A 19,679-nucleotide genomic window follows, 5' to 3' on the forward strand; every position below is an offset into this window, starting at 1 on the left:
TAAAACAAACCACTGCCTTCAAAACAGAAGGGGAGGCAAGAATGCCACAGTAACAGTGAAGGCAGAGACGTACCACATGCACATAGTGCCTCAGAGATGGGCTTTTCTGCATAAACACATTCCTCAAAGCTTTTTTATTTTCACAACATGTTTATAACCATGAAGAAATTCAAGGTTAGAATAGCGCTACGCCATCATATCATTAGTGCATCACTGCTCCATAAGGCTGACCCTCAACACCAAGCAGATGGGGAATTTCCAAGGAAAATCTGTCATACAGAAAAAAATCTGGGTGCGGAAAATGTGTGGGTGCTTCAAGCAACCATGAGCTTTTGTCAAAGAATCAATAGCAAAGAGCTAAGACGGAAAGAAGCAGTGCTGTCTGTGCTGCTCTCCTGTTAGGATGATGTAAAACTGAGATCTTGGCTCTGTAGGATCACAGTCCCACAGCTTTCTAGCTCTTCTGCCCTGGCTCCATTCTTGTTTAGGTCATTCCACTCTGCCTCCCCAAATTCCTTTCTGGAAGAAATCAAGAGTAAATACAGCCTGTAAAGTGTTTGCTGACTCCAGGAAATGGACACTACTGTATTCACAGATGATTTTTGAACTTTCCAGCCACTGCTTATCAATTTGAGTTCCATTAATATAAATAGTAACAGTTCACCATTGTTTTTTGAGTCCATAATTACTGAAAATATTACGCAAGAGCTATGAGAGATGTTGCAGCAGAAAATACAGGTTTGTTACACTTTTAAACCACATAAGCTTTTAGCAGGATCATTTTTAGGACACAATAAAGAAGGAAGGGGGAGAAAAAGGAAGGAGGCTCTCTCACTTGTAACCAAGGTCCATGTGCTGCATAGGGGTGCTCTTCTGTAGCAAAGGCTCCTTCTACTCCCGTTGATACAAACGTGATTGCTGTATCCCCTGTAATACTTTTATATGTAAAGTGCCGTCCATGTAAGAGCCTTCCCCTGGGGAATAAAACATGCGTGTGAATTGAGAGGGTGTGAGCAGCATTCAACAGAATGATGAAGATATATCACTATAGCTTCTGCCATCAGCATGGGAAACCATTCTGAAGGCAGCAACTATTAATTTTTCAGGAATATATGAATGATTTGCAGGTCACAAGCCTCCTTCTAAAGCAGGGAGTTCTCCCTTATCTCCCCCCTTAATCTCAGGGCCTTGTTACAGAACTAGAATACATCTAAATCCCACTGCATGCCCATCCCCATGATGAGGTGCTGATATATGTAAAGGCAGGGGACTGCCAGTCTTCCAGTGAGATGAAAACTGCAGAAGAGAATCCAGGCTCCACATCATGTGGGAATGTGAAGATGCATTTCTAAGCAGGCTCATTGGTGGGGCCAATCTTATTACCGTGACAATACCTAGTAATCCATTGCCTTGGTGCTTGACAAAGGTAACCTGTATTACTTGAACAAAGGCCTAGAAAATACGCATACATGACCATCTATGGTATCACTTCCCTTTTTTTTCATTCACTGCTTTCCACAGGGAAAATCATGGCTCTCATATTTAGCCTCAGAGCATGTGTGACACGTGTGCATGGCTTCCAACATGCAAGGGGGAAAACTTCAGGTAAGATATATAATGCCTAACAGAGTCACAGTTGCTTGATGAGTTACTGCTGGCCAGCTGAGCTATAGTAACTGATCAGGACCACATCTGTTCACACATTTGCGATGTAAAATAAAATATGTTTGTGTTAACTACCCCATTGGTTTCTCAACAGGCACAGGTCAGTGTGCACCTGCTGCTGCTAACTCCGATACTACAGACATATAACCCATTAAGCTAAAGTAACTCAATCACCTACAATCATTTGTCTCTACCCCACAGTTGATCTCTATGTTAAGGACTACAACATTTGCCACAGGTATTTTTAAAAATAGTACTGACTGAAATGTGGAAACCTAGAAAAGTCACTTACAGTGGTATGCATGGCCTGAACCTTCAAAAGACAATGTGTAGAGTGTGCACGCAATGTTTTATTCCTTCAGTCATGTAAATGACATAATTTGTCTAAAAACCACACTTGCATGCATAAACTGACTGCAGACAGGCTTTGCACAATCACTTGTGTCTGAGTCCATAAGCCAGAATTAACAACTTAAGGGATTTCTTTGACAGAGTATGTTAAGACATCCCTTCTTTATCACAGAGTTGCCAGCATTAGACTAATAAACCCCCCCCATACTAACCCTGTCCTGTCTCAGCACTCAAAATACGCTGGAGGACATAAAAAGAATGAGAATCTTACCACGATGAACACACATGCAAAGAATCATCTGTTTCTAATGCGTTTTGGCAAAATATCTCAGCTCTGGTCTTTAAAGACCCATTGCACGCATGTCTGTATGGTGAAACAATACCACAAGGCAAAAGTAGCATGTTAGCACAAGCTGAGGAGGAGGACGGCTTCACTCACCTTAGACAGAGGGGAATGAGTGCTCCGGACTCCTGGTTAAATTTCAGGTGTACGCTCTCCAGCTGTCTCGTGCGGATTAGCTCATGAGGAATAATAGCTGCTGAACTCTCGCTTTCTAAACTGTCCTTACGACTTCTAAGAAAAGAGACAAAATGCTCATGTTTAGGATCCCAGTGCTGTGTGCTATTTCTGCTGTGTTTCAGAGCAATCATGTGAATATTGAAGGACACAGGAGCAAACTGTTACGGAGAGACATCTGAGTTTTTGTCACATCTACAGAGACACAGCCTCCCTCAGACCACCAGTCCCAGCATGCAGCTCTTCATCTTGATTTGATGACCTAGGATCTGAATTTGTGCACACACATGGTGCATCCCTTCCCAGCACAGAAGAAATAAAATTTCTGGAAAGAACTGGAGCAAAACTACACTCTCCAAACCCCCAATCCACTATGAAATGGCTTCCACTATGAATGGAAGAATTACCAGGTGTGCCCTCCCTCCTAGTTTTGCTTTATCTTCAGGATTTTTTAGGCAGTGGCCTGCAGGAAAGAGTTATCCAGTCCCTTGTACCCTTGCTTGAATATCTTTGAGGTCTGAAGCATCCCTACAATTGTCTCCAAATCATTTCTTTGCACAGTTCAACGAAAAGGTTTTGAGAATCTCCGCTTCCACCAGCATCAAGTGCAACAGTCAAAAGATGGACTCTGCATGTGATGAGTAGGACATCTGCAGATTGTTTTCCCTTGTAAGTGGGGCTGCTTTAAGACAATGCAGCTTTGCTTTCTTATTCATTCATTTCTGCAAGACCAGCATATTGTGAACCTACGACTAAAGGTTATGTTGTTACATGATTAGGACCTTTGCCAGACAGAATCCTCTAGATAATCAAACTGGTATATCTCAAAATACTTGACCATAAACACTTTATATGTTCAAAGAGCATCAGCACGATCCCTTACTTGATAGTCCAGAACAAAGAACGAAGGACAGGGGGGGTTATGATTTTTGCAAATGACATGGACTGATGTGATGTGTCTGATATGTGATTTATATTTTTGTCACCTGGCGTTCCATGTGAACTTAATAGAGGTAAGACTTTGTTAAGAGAGTTTCTATAGTACAGAATCACCAGAGGAGGGGGACAGGGAAAGCAGGAGGGAACTGAGAGATGCCACATTGTAATGTGGTTCCATCGTGCCAGACAGACCAAAAGCCAAACAAGGCTATCAGGCTGTGGCTCCATTTGGTAACCCTGTTAAAACAAGCCTGGATCCTTTCTCCACCCAAATGGAGCCACCTTTAACATACATCTGGAAATGATTGTAAAGAAAGAGCTTGACCCTCACGAGCTGACTTAGATCACACATCTACTTGATTTTACATTTGGGTGCTGTCCTAAAATTATCCCACCCACCACACACATAGTAACACAGTTCAGTGTGGCTTCCAAAGCAGATCAACCTATTGCTTCTGCCAGGTCACCTAGTCCCAGGAGAGCCTTTCACCCAGGCTGCCGAGCTGCCCACTCTGAAATGAGGATACAAGCTAAACTCTGATATCTCACAGTGCCTTCCTGCAAATCCTCTGCATGGCCAGGTCAGAGACATGCAGGAAAAAAAAAAAATTGGAGCAGCTCAGCTCCCTGCAAGATAAAAACTGTAAAACACATCCCATGTTCTGCCTTAGCAACACACAAAAGCAATAATGGACCCAGAAAGGATACAGTAGGTCAGGATATAGCTTATGGGGTGGGCTGATGGACTGACAGTCAGCAGTCTGTCAGTCTGGTGGGTTAACTGAAGCAAAGACACAACATGCTTTGTAGTCTATAGGTGGCACTTAAAGTTGTGTTTAATCTACTTCAGCAAACATTTTACAGCTTTTTGTAGGTGGGGTCTTCAAAGAGTGGAGTGGGCCAGCATTTTGCAGGCTGATTACCTGAGAAGTGCAGTTACAGTTGATTAATGATCAGTTGACCTTAAGCTAAGCTTTGCCTCAACTTCCTTATCAGATCTTATACACACAGTGAGCTGTGGGAAAGTCAGCCTGTGGTCTATGACTTCCAATCATTTATTTATCAATCCCTACCAAAAGGGTCAGCCATTAGCAACACATGATTTTCAAGCAGGCCATAAGCTTGCGCTCGGTTAAATGCAGTTCCAGAGTTTACGCACCCTGGAGCAGATCAGGAGTTTTGCAGCAATGTTATTGCTACAGACAAGAGACTGTGCCCTTCTCACCTGGACTGCCTAAGCGTGCCCGGCATGTCCTATAACACAACCCTCCAGGCAATCACTGCTGTAGGTTCATGCTGTGGAAAGACAGACAGCCACAGGACAGTACCCCATACCCCTGGGCTCCAAACCCCCTGAGCTGAAGGTGGGTTTTTATGTTTCCACCATGCTAGCCAGTACAGCTGCTAGCACAATGGGGCTGCAGTCCGGAGGGGAAACAGCCTCCGGTTGTTAATGCAGTAATAGGAATGACGACAATATTCTGGAGGCAAGGGGAAAAGCTTTCTAAGTCTTATTAAAAACAGCAAATGCTGTTTGTCATTACACGCTCAAGAGAAGATGTTGACTAATGTGTAACTATCAAACGGAACTGTCATGACTTTAAGGCTGTCAATAATTATGACTTCACATTAATAAGTAACCAGCCCTTCTGTCAAAAAGGTGAAAGAGTGAAGCAAAATGGTAGTTATTACTTTGAATGACATGAAATTATTAATCCTTTCCACAAAACTTTTCCAAAATAGTCACGGTCTCTGTGTTTCTTGTTTCACTTTAGTGGAGCTTGCATAATTTCAGCTATTTAAAGTTAAGGGTGAAACTCCAATAGCAGAAACCAAATAACCTTCTATCTAAGCTATACCTTTCTAAACAAGAGTTGTGTGTTGCGGACTACGCAGAACACATCAAGAGGCCACAGTGGCATCACTTTCAGACTCTGGAACATGTCACATGACACAGGGACTTGGCAAGACCCATTAAAATTCTCTTTGGGAATGGAAAACCTTGTGCTGACACTTCCAAAGGGTGATGGCCCAGATGAAGGGTCAGCAGGACTTCTAGATTGTTGTTAATAAAAAGTTCACATTGTAGCACACATTGCCATCCACAGCTTGTAGTTTTCAGCCTCAGAAGAAAATGTAGAAAAAGTTTGCTTTCTAACACTAACATCCCTGGTTTTACGACTGTCGGTTACCCATAAGCCTTTGCTTCCTCCACGCCATCACCAAATAAATCAGCAGCAAAAGCCAGTGGAGTTTTACTTGTTATGACTAAGATCTAGCTGACTATCACATAAAATGTTGCAAACTTTGTCTATTCCAGATTTAATACTTCATCCAACCCCCACAAAAAAATTCATGTTTCTCAGTGTCCAGAAAAAACAAGTCTGCAAAAGCCAGGGCTGCTGCATTAGGAAAGGCAGTAGATGTAAATGGAAGCGGCATGCCGGAAATGCCCCAGTTTAAAGGCTGCACATCTCGTGTTTTGTGAAACTGGAGGGGAGTTGGAGGAGATTAAAGCGCATTTCCCTCTGATTGGGAGCTTGTGGGAGGTGTAAACGTGGGCAGTTGTCAGATTAATTCTTTAGATGATTACATTCTTTTTGTTTCTTTAAAGCTGTTTGTAGTTGGGTTTGATGTCTCCTGTTCTGGGCAAGTGTATTGCTGCAGTTACCAAGGTGACTTTAGCTGACTTTCAACTATTTTTTCCAGCTTTGGTTTCTACCAGTAGTCTGCTTCTGGGCTGAGGAGAAAATGAGGAAATTCTGTTTGTTGTTTTTTTTAATTTTTAAATCTTGTGAATGCTGATTAACAGTCCATGAACTTAACCAAAGCCTTTTTTTTTTTTTTTTTTTTTTTTTTTTTTTTTTTTTTGAGAGGGAGGGAGGGGTGGTCAAACCATTGCAAAGGTGTCCAATGCAGCCTGCAGCTTCCCCAGACCTCTGTCAACAGGGAGAAAGGGCCGGAGGAGACTACATGTCCCAGCGTGCTGTGCTCCTCGAGGTGAGCAGCCACATGCTGGAACCTGTAGCCTCCTGGAGGCCCTCTCTTTGTATTAAAGATGAGGGTGGCTGCAACCTGCTTAATTTTATGCCAATTAGCAGCAGCCTCTGGGGATCCTGGAAAATCGCCAGTGCAATCACTGGATTGCACAAAGTTTGGATGTCCCCTCCTTGTAAGTCATGTTTATAGCAACCTCTTCTCAAGCAACCCCACTGGCAGTTATTTTATGGGATTCAAGAATAACCAGGTTGATTGGATTAAGAAAGGTTTATTTATTCTTGCATTTGCGCTTTGCTTTATGATCAGAGTGCTTGATCTCATGGATCTGTCATGGAAGGAGGTCTCAGTTCCCTTCCAAGCTCTGTCACTGACATGGAGCATAATTTTGCTGCATTTCCAAGTTACCCTCCCAGGTACTGAAATCACAAAGGACATGCTGTTGGAAGCTAGCCACGGCAGGGGCTCTTTGTAGGAGTGGGTACCCGCTGCATCACTAACCTGAGTTACAGCCACTGCTCCTTGCTTCCTCGGTACAAAACCCAGCACCACGAGTTAGCAAATGCAAACCATTAGTGCAAGCTTACACAGCTGGGAGAGAAAGGTTGGACCACTTTTCTTTCTTTTTTTTTTTTTTTCCCTCCTTTCTTCCCTTCCCAACTGTGGCTATTTCAAACCTCCTCACTCCCTAATGAAGATATGGTCAAAGATCACTTAAGTGCCAGCAATCTTCCAGTGTCTTTCCCACAGTTTCCCCTGAAGGGCAAACCAGCAGTTGTGGGAAAGAGCCCTAAGCATCTTGGCACACAGAATTACGGCACACATCACAGACGCACAGAGGCAAGTGCAGAAACGGGGAGGACATGGTTACACAGCTCCTGCTGTGGTCACACTGAGACAAGGCTAGCTCAAGTGTTCAGACCTGGGTGCTCATCATCCTGGTTAAACCGGACGGTGAAGATGTTCTGTGTGCATTTCCTGGCATGGAAGGGCTCCAAGGACAATGCCAATAGCAACAATCTTCTTGCCACTCACATATCCCTTTGGAAGGCTGCATAATAACTACTGTCAGTGCTTGCAGGGGCCTGACTGTTCCAGACCTGCAGCTGAACTGGGATTGAGAGATTTAGGCTGTGCCACTGGCACCCTGCAGACTCATGGGCAAAGTCAAACAACTCTTTCATGCTTCAGGTTCCCAGTCGGTAAAACTGAGACACTTTTCCACATAGGGGTGTTGCAAGGATTAAGTCAATGTTTGCAAAGCACTTTTGGATTCTTAGATGGGGAAAGCTATGCAGAAGTGCAAATTATTAGTGTGATGACCGCTCTGCACTTCTACTGACACTGGTTTTCCAGACATTTGCTTTTCTAGTTCACAGGCTTGTCACCCAGCACTCAGCCTCATGCTGAGAGACACTCCCTAAAGTATATTGCCTCCCCCCATTCAGCATTCCTTACTCAAGCAAGACACCACTGAATGGCGTCTTGATGAGAGAGCTTGCCTAAATAAGCAGGACTGGATTGGAAACTTACTGCTTAGTGGTTGCAGAATCAGAAAGTCTAGCCAGAACTAGACAGTTTCAGAGAATGCTGAAATGCTCCCCTTTATGTAAAAGTTTGCCTCCAAGAACTGAAGACAGGAAACCAGCTACACAGACAACAGCTCCCCTCCGCCCAAGTAAAGCAGCAATCAAAACCCAGTGCAACTGGGAGGAGAAAAGTGCAGACTTGCCTCGAAGCAAATCCTACATCTTGATATTACCATCAGAGCTTCCTCAGAAACGCCGCTCAGATGGAGCTTGTTAATGTGCACTAACCCAATGCTACTCACTGAAAGAAGGAATCAGCATCCCCTGTTTACCAAGTCAGAGGAACTACATGGGCAGCGGACTCCAGTCCTGCAAGTGGTGCCCCTGTTACTCATGCACTCCAAACCAGGCACACCGAGTGACAGTCTGGGGTTATCCTGGGAGGACTTCGGGAGTGACACAACTCCTCCCTCTTCCCACAAGGGAAGGGCAACAACCTGAGATGCTCAGGGTGCAGTGCACCAGAAGGTCACAGCCAGGACAGTCCTGCCAGCCCCACCTGCCGGAGGGTTGTTCCCTGCTCTGTTTGCCAGGAACCTGCCTTCATTTCCCTGTACAGCTGGAAACTGTTCAGGGCTGGATGGAATTAGCACGTGGGCGCAGAGCTACCGTATGTTCAGGCTTCCCTAGACTCAACCTGTCTTTCTGCCTGGAAATTGAATGCAGATGGGATTTGAAGTGTCTGGGGCATCCGTTGTGGGTCCCTGGACAAATGACCATGGTGCATGAAGGGACCAGCGCATGCCCAGTTATCTGGAAAATCCCAGACAGAAATATGGGAATCAGGCATGTTGAACCACACCACTTTATCCTTCTTGAGAAAGGGGAGAGCAATAACAGTAGAGAGACACTGGAAAAGCCTTGTCAAAGTAACACAGCCTTGGGAGACTTTTTTCCACCACTCAAGCCTCACCTTCAGACACTGGGGAGGTACGTGGGCATTACCTGAATCCTGGCACAACAAAATGTAGCCATTACTGATAATTTTAGCCTCAACATGTGCAGTAATGCAGCATGCTATCTCTAGGTTTCTACTCCATGCCTCTCCTCACAGGAGCAGTAGAATGGTCTGAGTCAGCCAAGGGCAGAAAAACATAACTTTCAGCAACACTGCATAATCAAGGGGACCCTTGAGGGGTGGAAAAGGTCAAGAGTTCCCCTATCCCAACCCTGGTTCTCACTGCAACTGTGGCAAATTAACAACTCTGTCCTCATCTGTAAAGTGGAGATACTACTCACCTGCCTCACAGGACAGCATAGAGCTAATTGCCAGGGACAATTAAAGACTCGGCCCCAGAACTTATTACATCAAGAAATTAAATAGCGAATGAAGCAAGACTCCACAAGTGTCACTGAACTTTGACACCTGGAGCTTCCAGCCCACTGAGGTCTCAGCAGCAGCAGTGTTGAGTCTGACATCTAAACGTTCCCTATGGGTAACAGCTCGCCATATCCAATAAGAGTGAATCTGCACAGCTCAGGAGACTGAGCGCCTTGCCTTTCTGTCCATCTGAACAGCACCTACTAAGCTGACGGGTCCTAAGAAATAAATAATGCGCCACTGTAAAGTACATTTGTATTCATACACGTCTCATTTTTCCAAGCAGTAATCAAGAGTATTATGTTACCTATGGTCGAAATGATTAGTCATGTTTCCAAAGATTAATTTACATGTTCTTTTGTTTAATGCGTACGAACTGATTTAATGGCTGCTTATGAACTGAGCTAACAGTCATTTTGAGAAACAGATGTCCGATGCAGTTTTAAGCATTAAGAGTGCTTTTATTCATATCCTTAGGAGAAGAAGGGCTACACAGTCTACAGTAATAACTCTAATGAATCAAAGTACTACAGCTGCCCAACAGGGTTTTGACAGAAACCAGCTTTTTCTCAAAGGAACTTTTTTTTTTAGGACTCTGGGACAGTGAACAACTGGTAATATGCATGCTTAACATGTAAGTATGTGCTTTGCTGGAGCCAGAACACTGAATCAAGTGCTATCTGCAACCAAACAATGTGAGGCTTTTGCATAAGCACTGAAAACTGTAACTACACAAAGACAGGGAAATCTGTATGGAATCTGGATCCTCCACATTTTATACAAATAAATATTCGAAAGTTTGAGTGTTTCTGGTACTATTTTGTGACGCTGAATGCAGAACAGGTTGTCTGCTTTAAACCCTGATAGATTATTGTGTGTGGGTGGTAGGGTTAGGATAAAAGAAAGGGAAGAAAGCTACTAGGAAAGCAGTTGGTGGCTGCAAATCTATGATAAATAAACAGCACATTCCTCTTCAGCACAAAGCCATTAGAGTCTGTGTCAGACTTTAACATCCTAATGTCAGCTGGGTGCAAATTTGACAGCCTGGGGTTCTGCAGCGCTCCCTATGGAAAGTAGATTGGGAACAATTTGCCTTGCCCCAACAGAGCATTTCTGTCAAGTTCCCAAGGAGCCTCTAATGCACCAGTTATACACAGGACCCTTGCAATGAACCACGGGTTTGATATTTTATGGTCTGGTGTGTACAGTGCAGGATATGATTACACACAAGCCTGCTTCCCATCAGCCAGCACCTCGTAATCGTTAACATATTTATCCTTGTGGTGCCTCAAGAAGATGACATTGTTATTAGTCCCGTTTTATAGATTCAGAACTGAAGCTCAATAGCTAAATGACTTGCCTTTGATTACACAAGATTTACAGTGTAGGACAGAACTGAGTCCCAGCCCTACCAGGCCCAAGCAAGGATAGCACCAGAAAGACTACATCTATGTGCAAAGCTATCCTTCATCTCAGGTGCTTGTAACTCTTACGAAATGACTGTATCTGCACTAGGTTTTGTGCCTTTTGTGTCTCAGCGTTTGCCACTGCAGGTTCCTGCAGGGGACATGGATGTAGACATATTACTACATGTAAAAGCTGAACTCCTAAGTTACATTCCTCTGCAGCAGCTGGAGACGAGAGTCTCCAGATCATGCTCATGTACTTAATAGCATGTTGAGCAACTTTGCTCAAATGCGTAAAGACATGCTGAGACAGTGTATTAAGAAAGGCTGAGACCTAGTAATATCTTCCTCTTCTACTTCGTCTATGCTACACTGTGCTGGAAAATATGTTGACTGGTAAGTTTTAGCCACAGTAAGGGTCTGATTTAAGTACCAGTTAGTTAGAGGTTGTGAGTAAACACTGCTTTCCAGCACAAACCACCCCTCTCAGTACGGTCAATGCATTGAACAAGTCCCATTGTATCTGCTACATGAACTGCGGAAGAGAAGCCACTGCACAGGTAGAAAAAGACCCCTTCTAAACTCCTCTCAAAGTAGTCAGTAAGATGGAAGAAGAAAGTATTAGGACACACTGCTGTTTTAAATTGAGATCTCCTCTGTCCTTCCGATACTATCAATAGAGTAACCGCTGGCAAGACTTGCAGCTGATAGCTCTCCTCCTTAACTGAACTGCTATTATGGAGAAACAGGCTAGCTATCAGTTTCCACAGTGGTAACCACAGAACTCAGAGAAATGTACTGATCTACTAGGAGGCAAACACTGGGAACCAGCCATTCATACCACTCAGGCTTCAGGTAGGGTGGGTGCGCAGCTGCTACAGGTAAGAGATTTGCAACAAAGAGCATTGTCATGGATATGAGGCTCTGGATTTGACCCGCCTTCCCCTCCGTCTCAGAACAGTTAAAAATCCAGGTAAATACTTGTGTGCTTCATCTTAGACCTCTGCTAACCTTTCACCACTCTGTCTTGAGCGTATCTCTGTTTACCTTACCCTGAATAACGTCGAGCTTTCTTATCTAAGCAACAACTGCCTCCCAGCATTAAAGCTTACCCATCAGCTGCTTCCCTGACCCAATGCACACCCCAAATGTTTCTGGTCATCCCTGACCACTGTGAACTCAGAGCTTTTACTGGGCATGCAGATTCATGCAGGAGCCCAGCATCTATGAGAAATCCTGCTCAATATTTTTGAGCCTTCCAAGGCTGGGTGTGATTCATGTAAATCAGATGGTATAATTTTATTTTTTCAGTAGGGCCAGTGGGACCAACCAATGGTCCAATGGGACCAACCTGCAGGCAGAGAAGTACTACTTAAAATCTGAGTCAGGTCAGAATCTGGCTCCATCTAATAACTATATAGCAAAAGTAAGATTATTCCTAAAGCAATAATAAAGCCACTTGAGATTTTTTTTTTAATAAGCACCAATATCTCATATTACTCATTAGTACATAGCATCAGCAACTGACATATTACTTCCCCCAAAGGACTGGGCAACTCAGAAACATTCATACGTAAGGCAAATCAGAATTCACCCACAAAACGGAACAAGAAAGGACATCAAGGTCCTAACCAAGTATAAGGAATATTTTTCTTATGAAATGCTTGAACTAAGAAAGAAACAGGAATTGAAACAGAGCAGGATGCTGTCCCTGCCTGGCACTACAGGAAAGAGCTGATTTCATGATGATCTTTACTCTTGGAACAAGAAAGCACAAATGTTCATCGGAGACTAGGAAACCAAAGGAAATACCACGATGAAAGAGTGCAGCAAAGATGCATGCCTTTCTGTATCATTTAGATGAAAACATTAAAATTGATGGGAAGACATTTAACTAGCAAATAAGCTTAAGAGGTGAAGGGGAGAAACCCAAAAAGATGGAAGTGCAAATATTGCAGATGGCTTGAAACCACAAGTAATTCCCTATAGATTCACTCAAGTCAAAAGCTACAAATGAGGAGAGATCTACAGGCCCACCTAGTCCCACTTAAATCATCTGTTAGTCTACAGACTATTAGAGACCAGGGTAGTACTGGCATGTAATTACTGCCAGTACCTGCCTGCTTAAGCAAGGCAAGATCAAAGTCACTGGAAAAAAAAAAAAAAAAAAAAAAAAAAAATCAACATTTTAACAAAGAGATGTGTAATTATGAGCTTGAAAACAAAATCTTCAGGCAAAAATATCAGCAAACACTCATTTATGCCACCTAGCTCTTTGGATACCATAGCACTGTTCATCACACTACATTTTACAGGGCTCAGTCCAGTTGGATTTCAAACACCGTGCACCAGGAACAGCAGGTTCTCCAGATCATAGTCAGAGCCACTCTACATTAGCAAGGTTTGTCCGAAACCCCTCTCAAAATCTGCCCTCCTGAGTACTAGTCCATTAACCCAACCTGAACAACTCTTCGCCCCCTATTCTTGTGCTTTGCAAGTATTTGCTGCTAGCCTTCCTCTCCCCTTGTCAAGTCTTTTCCCACCCAGCTTTAACTTTGTTTTCCACGCTGAGCTCTTTAGCCTCCCTCCTCCTACCACCTGAGCGTGCAGGGCGAAACTTACGGTGCTCGGTCGTGGTTCAACCCGTTCTGTCTTTGTGCATTTATCGGAGGTAGAACAGGTTTGCTGTTAATCTCAAGCCCTCTTCGCAGAGTCTCCCTGATTTGCTCTGTATCTGCAAAGATATAAATTTTTATTTAGCATGATTTAGAGTCCCCAGAAACATCACAGACACAAGAAGACGTCAGCTTTTTTTTTTAAAGGCCTGTTTCTATGGTGTGTTTCATCTAAACTCTTCCCCTTCAGAAAGAAATGAAGAGATGCTAAGGGTGAATTCTTAGCAGCTCTTCCTGCACCTTAGGAGTTATTTCACTTTATAAAGTCAGCTTAAATTCTCTTGGTTTGGGCTGCGATGTTATGTCAGGCAAGGAGAACTGGAACCTTTGGTACTGAGCCCTCCTGATGAGGAAATTCTGAGTAGTTTTGCATCCTCTCATAAATGACGTGTTTGCTGTCTCTGCACCTCTCACAGAACCTCCTGACACTTCCAGCCTTTGCGCTGGAAGTCACTTTTCCCATTAGGCATAACAGGAATTTGTTCCTTTACCAAACAAGCGCAAGGAGGTTCCTGAGTTTTTGCAACTGGCTTTGCAAATGTGTTTATTAATTTACAACATGATCCACAAAAGAAAGGAATTTTATGCAGGGCAAACTTTAGCCTCAAGCTCACATTTGAAAATAAACTGCAAATTATCCAGTTCAGATGTAGGCTTTTTACTTTTTCATTTTCCTATAATGTCTAATGGCCAAATACATTAATACAATGCTTTCCTACCTTTCTTAGAAGTTTCCTCATCTTTTTTTGAGAAATGTGGGAATCGGGTAGAGAAAAAAATATCCAAATTATTTCAAAATCTTTTGAAGGATAAACAAATATCACCATGTATACCTGTCTTGGGCTTTTCATTTGCAGAGCTGAGGGAAAGTAGCCTTTTTAGATCCAGTGCAGTTCAAAATATTTGCACAGCAGCCAGAAGGAACTCTATGTGCATTTAAATATTTTTTTTACCATGGACTTAAAAACAAGTAAGATACCATTCCTGTGGAAACCATCGTTAATTCCAGGAAATCTCGAGCCCTCAAATTTTATGTTGCTTCACCCATTTGAAAGGTAACATGCATAATTTCAAGCATGTGTAATGGCTATGACATCTGTACACTGAGATGGCATCTCATTGCAAAGGGGAACTCCACCATATTTTACTTCTTCTTTCCAGAGTTCCGTATTTGCAAGAATCACTTGAGTTCAGCTACAGCAATGTGCAGCGTCAGTCCAACTTGCCACCCAAGAAGTGACAATGTTAGTAAGGAAACACAGCCTGGGAAAATGCAGTTGCTTCACCTTGCAGGTGTTTACAGTCCTGGTTTCACCCAGTGCTCAGTTTAACTTTGCAGATTTAGAATAACAATAGCCTAAAAACTGAAAGAAACATTTAGACAAAACAACGCAAAGATCTCTCTTCCTCTCTCCTGCCTTCCTCAAAGAGGCCACACCAAAATTCATTTTGCTCCCGAGACATACTGAGCCTTCCAGTAACTGTGGTGTTTGTTATGAATCCCAAAATGCTGCATGAATCAGCCCACTGCCCAGACCCATCAGAAAACTGAAAGGCCATGACAGCGACTCTGCCCAGGACCTCCTACCTTTCCCAGAGAGCCGCCGCGGCTGGGTCCCAATGCAAATGCTCCTGCTGTCTTCGTCATCCTCCGGGGGCCGGCTGAGATCATCCCAGGCACATTTGGCACTCACTCCACTCAGGTTTGAGCCATCTGTCTCAATCCCTTTGTCGACTCTCTCCTGCTTGAAAAGATCCAAAACCCCACGACTTTTTTGGGCGTGGCTTGAACCTGAGCTGGAACCCACCCTGGCTCAACCCAACCTCCAGCAGCTCCTGCATCTCCCCCCTCCACAGCCAGTTTCCACTCTCTGGCCCCCGTGCTTTGATGTATCACCTAACAGTGACTGCACATTGAGCCAAATCAGGGAGCTGGTCTGAACTGGAACAAACCTTTTCCACAGCAGGTTGGTCTGAACTCCTGCCCCTTTCCCACTGCTTCACTACGTGGCCCTGGCAGGTACAAAGCAGGGAAAGACAGAGGTGGAAATCAATGGCCTGGGGTATGCAGGGTTGCTTCTTTCAGTGTTAGCTCCGGTTTACACCAGCTCAGAGTATTTATGACACTACATTATACACTCCTGTACGAAGCACAGCTTGGCAGTCTACCTATTACATGTCAATGATAACAAACCCCCGAAAAACTACACTTACGTTCTCTTTCCAAGCTTACCGAGGAGTCCCACAATGAAAACAGCTCACAGAGAGACTCCTCATTCACAGCAGTTCATCATTTTCAAACTGCCCAGACAACCACTGCTTTTCAATGTGTTGGGGTGTTCAGTAAAGGACAAACGTGCAAGAAGACACAGGTCTGTTCACAATGTCAAAGCTTTTGCATAGCTTTCTCTATTGGCAAAATACACAAACTCCCTCCCTTGCAAGTTGGATTTTCCAAGCATGTAACCACCATTTGGGTCTTGGAATTGTCGCACACCAACCACAAGCAGCTGCATATTCTCAGACACCATGCATTTTCTCAAGGACACGTGCATCTGTTGCCAGCAAGACTGCCCTAAGCTGCAGCCAAAAGTTCCACAGGACACCCACCTGCTAGGGGAACTGGCATTAGTCTGAATTTCCACCTATGTCCCACAAGGGGGTAATGTTGAGCTGAACAAACTCAGGGCTGAGCTACACCGAGGAAGGGCTGCTCTTACCGCTGTCACCTCTCCCCTGGCACTGAATCAACCCGGCTCGTTTTCCTCTCTTCTGAAGGGGTGTCACTTCTTGTACTGCTCAGTGGCACCAGCAAGACCGCCATCTCACTGCTTACATCTGGGTCACCTCAGAATAGGCAGTAAGTCCCACTGCTTGTGGGACAGAAACTTTGAAGATTTGAGGAAAGAACAGAGCTGTGTTACGCACAACGGGAGCAGATCCCTCCGCTTGTTATTACTACCCTTCAGTTTGACCTTGCCACTGGTGTCAAGAGACCGTGGGAGCATCCAGCGCTTTGCAAAATCCGTTCCCCAAGAAGCAGTTTCCAGACTAAACCCCACATATGTTCCTCCCCTTGCCCAGCTGCGCACACTGCACCCTAGGAAAGGGCATTGCCTGTTCTTGTGACCATTCAAGAGAGGATTTGAGCAGCTCAAAGATAAGCAGAAGCACTCAGGGTGTGGCTACACAGCAGTTTAAGTTGATGTAATTCACAGTGGCTGCAGTCCCACCCTCCTCCATGTGCTCCTACCCCTTCCCTTGAGCCAACTCCTTTTTTTTCTTTTTTTTTTTTTTCAGATGGATCACCTCCCTAAACTGGCTCTTTGGCCCAAGAGCAGAGGCAGAAGCCTGTGGCTGGGGGCAGGACCAGAGCAGTCCTGACTTAGATTTAAGCATTCAAGACACTGCCTTCCTTCCGCCTCTCTCCCTGAAAGACTACTCCTCTTTGGGATCTTCCTCTGGCGTCAGGGGAGACTGGCTTCTATGAAAACGTAATGGGAAAATCTGAGAAATAATAAATCTGCTGGGATTTTCTTTTGTTATATCCTAAACATAAAATTAGTTGTTTCACCCAGAAATAGAAGTTGTGGGGAAAAAAAAAAATCTGATCCTACATATGCAAATGATGCTCTATGTAATATTTTAGCATATGGATCCTTCCAGAGCCCACCAAGGCGCTCTGTGAGGACCCAAATCAGCTGGCATGGAGAGGTTTAACTTGTCAGCATGGTTATTTTTCACTCCAGTGATTGGGGAAGCATGGGAGAGCCACCAAACTTGCCCTTGAGCAGGGAGCAGAGAGCCCACAGGGCCCCGAGGACTCCATCGGGCAGAGGCTCTCGTGGGATGTCCTTCTCCACCCCTGCAGCCAAGGCCCCCGCTCACAGCCACAGTCGGGGCCTCCGGACAGTGCGCAGAGCCTCGGGGAGGGGGAAAGGGACTCATCATCTGCATCTCAGCTGGTTTGCAGAGCACTTCCTCAGGGGAAGAAGTGCTGCTCTGTTGGCATCCCTTGGAGATCAAGGGGGGCTGATGGAAATGAGCTGGCCTAAGGCAGCCTAATTTGCATGCCTGTTTTATAACGTTCGCAAGTATTGATGTTGAAGGGGGAAAAACACCAAAAAAACCCTAATCAGTGCAGACTCTCAGCTGGGGCAATGCACAGCTTTACCCCATCTTTAGCCAGCAAAGATGTGCCTGGGCTGAGGGGCTGTTCTTCCTCCCTTGAAAGGGCAGCCTGAGCAGGAGGTTGGAGCAGCCCAGGGCAAAGGAGGTTCAGCTTTTTCCTTCCTCAAAGAAAGGATGTTTCTGTCCCATTTTCCTCTCAGCATGTGGGAGAGATGCTCTGAGGCTCTTATAAGTCATTGATCCCTTTCTAAACAAGCCAGAGCACTGCAGCGTGACCCGCAGAGCGGCAACCACAACTCAGGAAATTCAAATCAGCTTTATTCTCTTCTGAGATATCTGCTAAAACAGAAGCAAAGCACTGAGAATCAGCACAGAGCTGGGGACCAACCGGGATTGTTTGACAGTGCTGCCAGGGAAATCTGAATGGCCTACAGGGAAGCCTGGCTGCACAGAAAACAGCCAGCATTGCCACAGCGTTAATTGCCGACATCCTGGGATGACATCTTAGTTGGGATCCATTCTCAGCAACTCCGAACAGAAAGTACAGCTGCTGCTGCCAGGGCTGGGTTTAGGCCTCAACCAATTCCCACAAGAGACAATGCAGCCTCAAAACAAGCTCTGCCCGCTTCCCAGGCAGGCAACGTGCTTGCCTGCTCCCAGGAAAGTTGTCTGTTTTCTCTGCCTGCTCCCTCCCTCCCCTCCACCTACCTTCCACTGCTGCCTTTCAGCTCTCACAGACCCTGTACCACCACCAAGAAAAAGCCAAGCAAATAACACTTTATCTTTTCCCCACTAATTAGAGCAGGAGGCACATGACATAGCTGAACCCAGCCCGAAACAGCCTAGCTCCCTGCACTCAGCAAAGGCTCTTTGCGGGACTCTGCGTCACAGCAGCGGGTTTTGCCCTGTGAATCCCCAGGGGCTGCAGCAGCAGAGCAGGAAGGAGGTACACACACACACACCTGTGCATACACACTACTGCAAGGGCAAGAGAGAACAGAAACAGGAATGTCTTCAATGTGAGGAAGTCCGGAAAGACCACAGACATAGCAGCTTTCAGTGGCAGGACACACTGGTGAGGCAGAGGTACTCTTTATTTGCCTTAACTTGCCTTGGCTGACTCAGATTCCAGTAAGCTGAGCTACTTTTCATTTACAGTAAATTGAAGAAAACCCTGTTATCATCAGGAATCACCAGTGTGCTGAGAACAGAAACACCCTCCAGGAGGGGAGAGGGCAAAATTTTTAAGAGCCTAAAAACTTTATAGGACTTGCAGTTGTATTAGCTCCCATATTGTGGGACATTTGTGGAACATTTTTTTTGGTGTGTCTCAGACCGGGGTTATTTTAGATGAACAAAACCTTAAAAACAGTAAAAGTAGAATTTGGTTTTGTTCTTAAGCTTTCAAAATAAAAGATGCTGTGAGGCAACTGAGGGTAATCAGATGCAGACACGCAGACCATAAAGTAAACGCAACAGCTTGTACAAAACGTGCACATATGCACGTGCCCTACCAGGCTAAGCCATAAGTTCTCTGTTAAAGGCAAATACTCAGTGATTCACTGAAACAAGGTCAGCACCACACTGGATTTGCCTGGGACCCAGGTACTTCAGTAGTGTAACTCTGCTGAAGAGATGCAGAAATGTCTCCCAAATGCACGGATCAGCAGTAGTCCATGGGATGGTAACCTCTCCATAGAGGTCCTATTCTGATCTTGAAACTTCAGAAATTAACTTGAACTCTGAAGGTTTACTATATCTTCCTGCATGGATTATTACTAACTGCATGAGATACTTCTAGCTTCCCACTGTTTCTCGGACCACACTAACTACTTGGCCTCAAGTGACATCCTACAGGAATGAGCTACACTGTCACATCTGCTGTGAAAAAATATTACTTAGTTGGTTTTGAGTTTTCTGCATGTTGTATCTCCTTACAGTTGCATATAAAACAAAGGAGGAATTTCCTGATCTATCATCTCTAAATCTTGTATTGTCCTATGTTCTTTTACCTTCATCTATTTTCCTCCTTTCTAAAACATGCAGTCCAAATCTTACCAATTTGTCTCATATATGAGATCCTGTTTT

General features: G+C 44.6%; 1 protein-coding gene across 3 annotated transcripts in view; it reads right to left on the reverse strand.

The window, feature by feature from the left end:
* Positions 1-19,679, reverse strand: part of SUFU (SUFU negative regulator of hedgehog signaling) — a 99,841-nt gene that overhangs the window by 22,723 nt on the left and 57,439 nt on the right. For 2 of the 3 annotated variants that reach the window (XM_030029859.2, XM_030029862.2), the window contains exons 7-10: positions 15,049-15,205; positions 13,408-13,519; positions 2,456-2,590; positions 836-974 (exon numbers count right to left, since the gene is read on the reverse strand). In XM_030029859.2, the coding sequence (XP_029885719.1) occupies positions 836-974; positions 2,456-2,590; positions 13,408-13,519; positions 15,049-15,205 (543 nt within the window). The remainder of the gene's footprint in view (positions 1-835; positions 975-2,455; positions 2,591-13,407; positions 13,520-15,048; positions 15,206-19,679) is intronic. The other variant, XM_030029860.2, reaches the window with a different exon arrangement.

The sequence above is a fragment of the Aquila chrysaetos genome, chromosome 11, assembly GCF_900496995.4.
Source record: "Aquila chrysaetos chrysaetos chromosome 11, bAquChr1.4, whole genome shotgun sequence".
NCBI lineage: Eukaryota > Metazoa > Chordata > Aves > Accipitriformes > Accipitridae > Aquila > Aquila chrysaetos.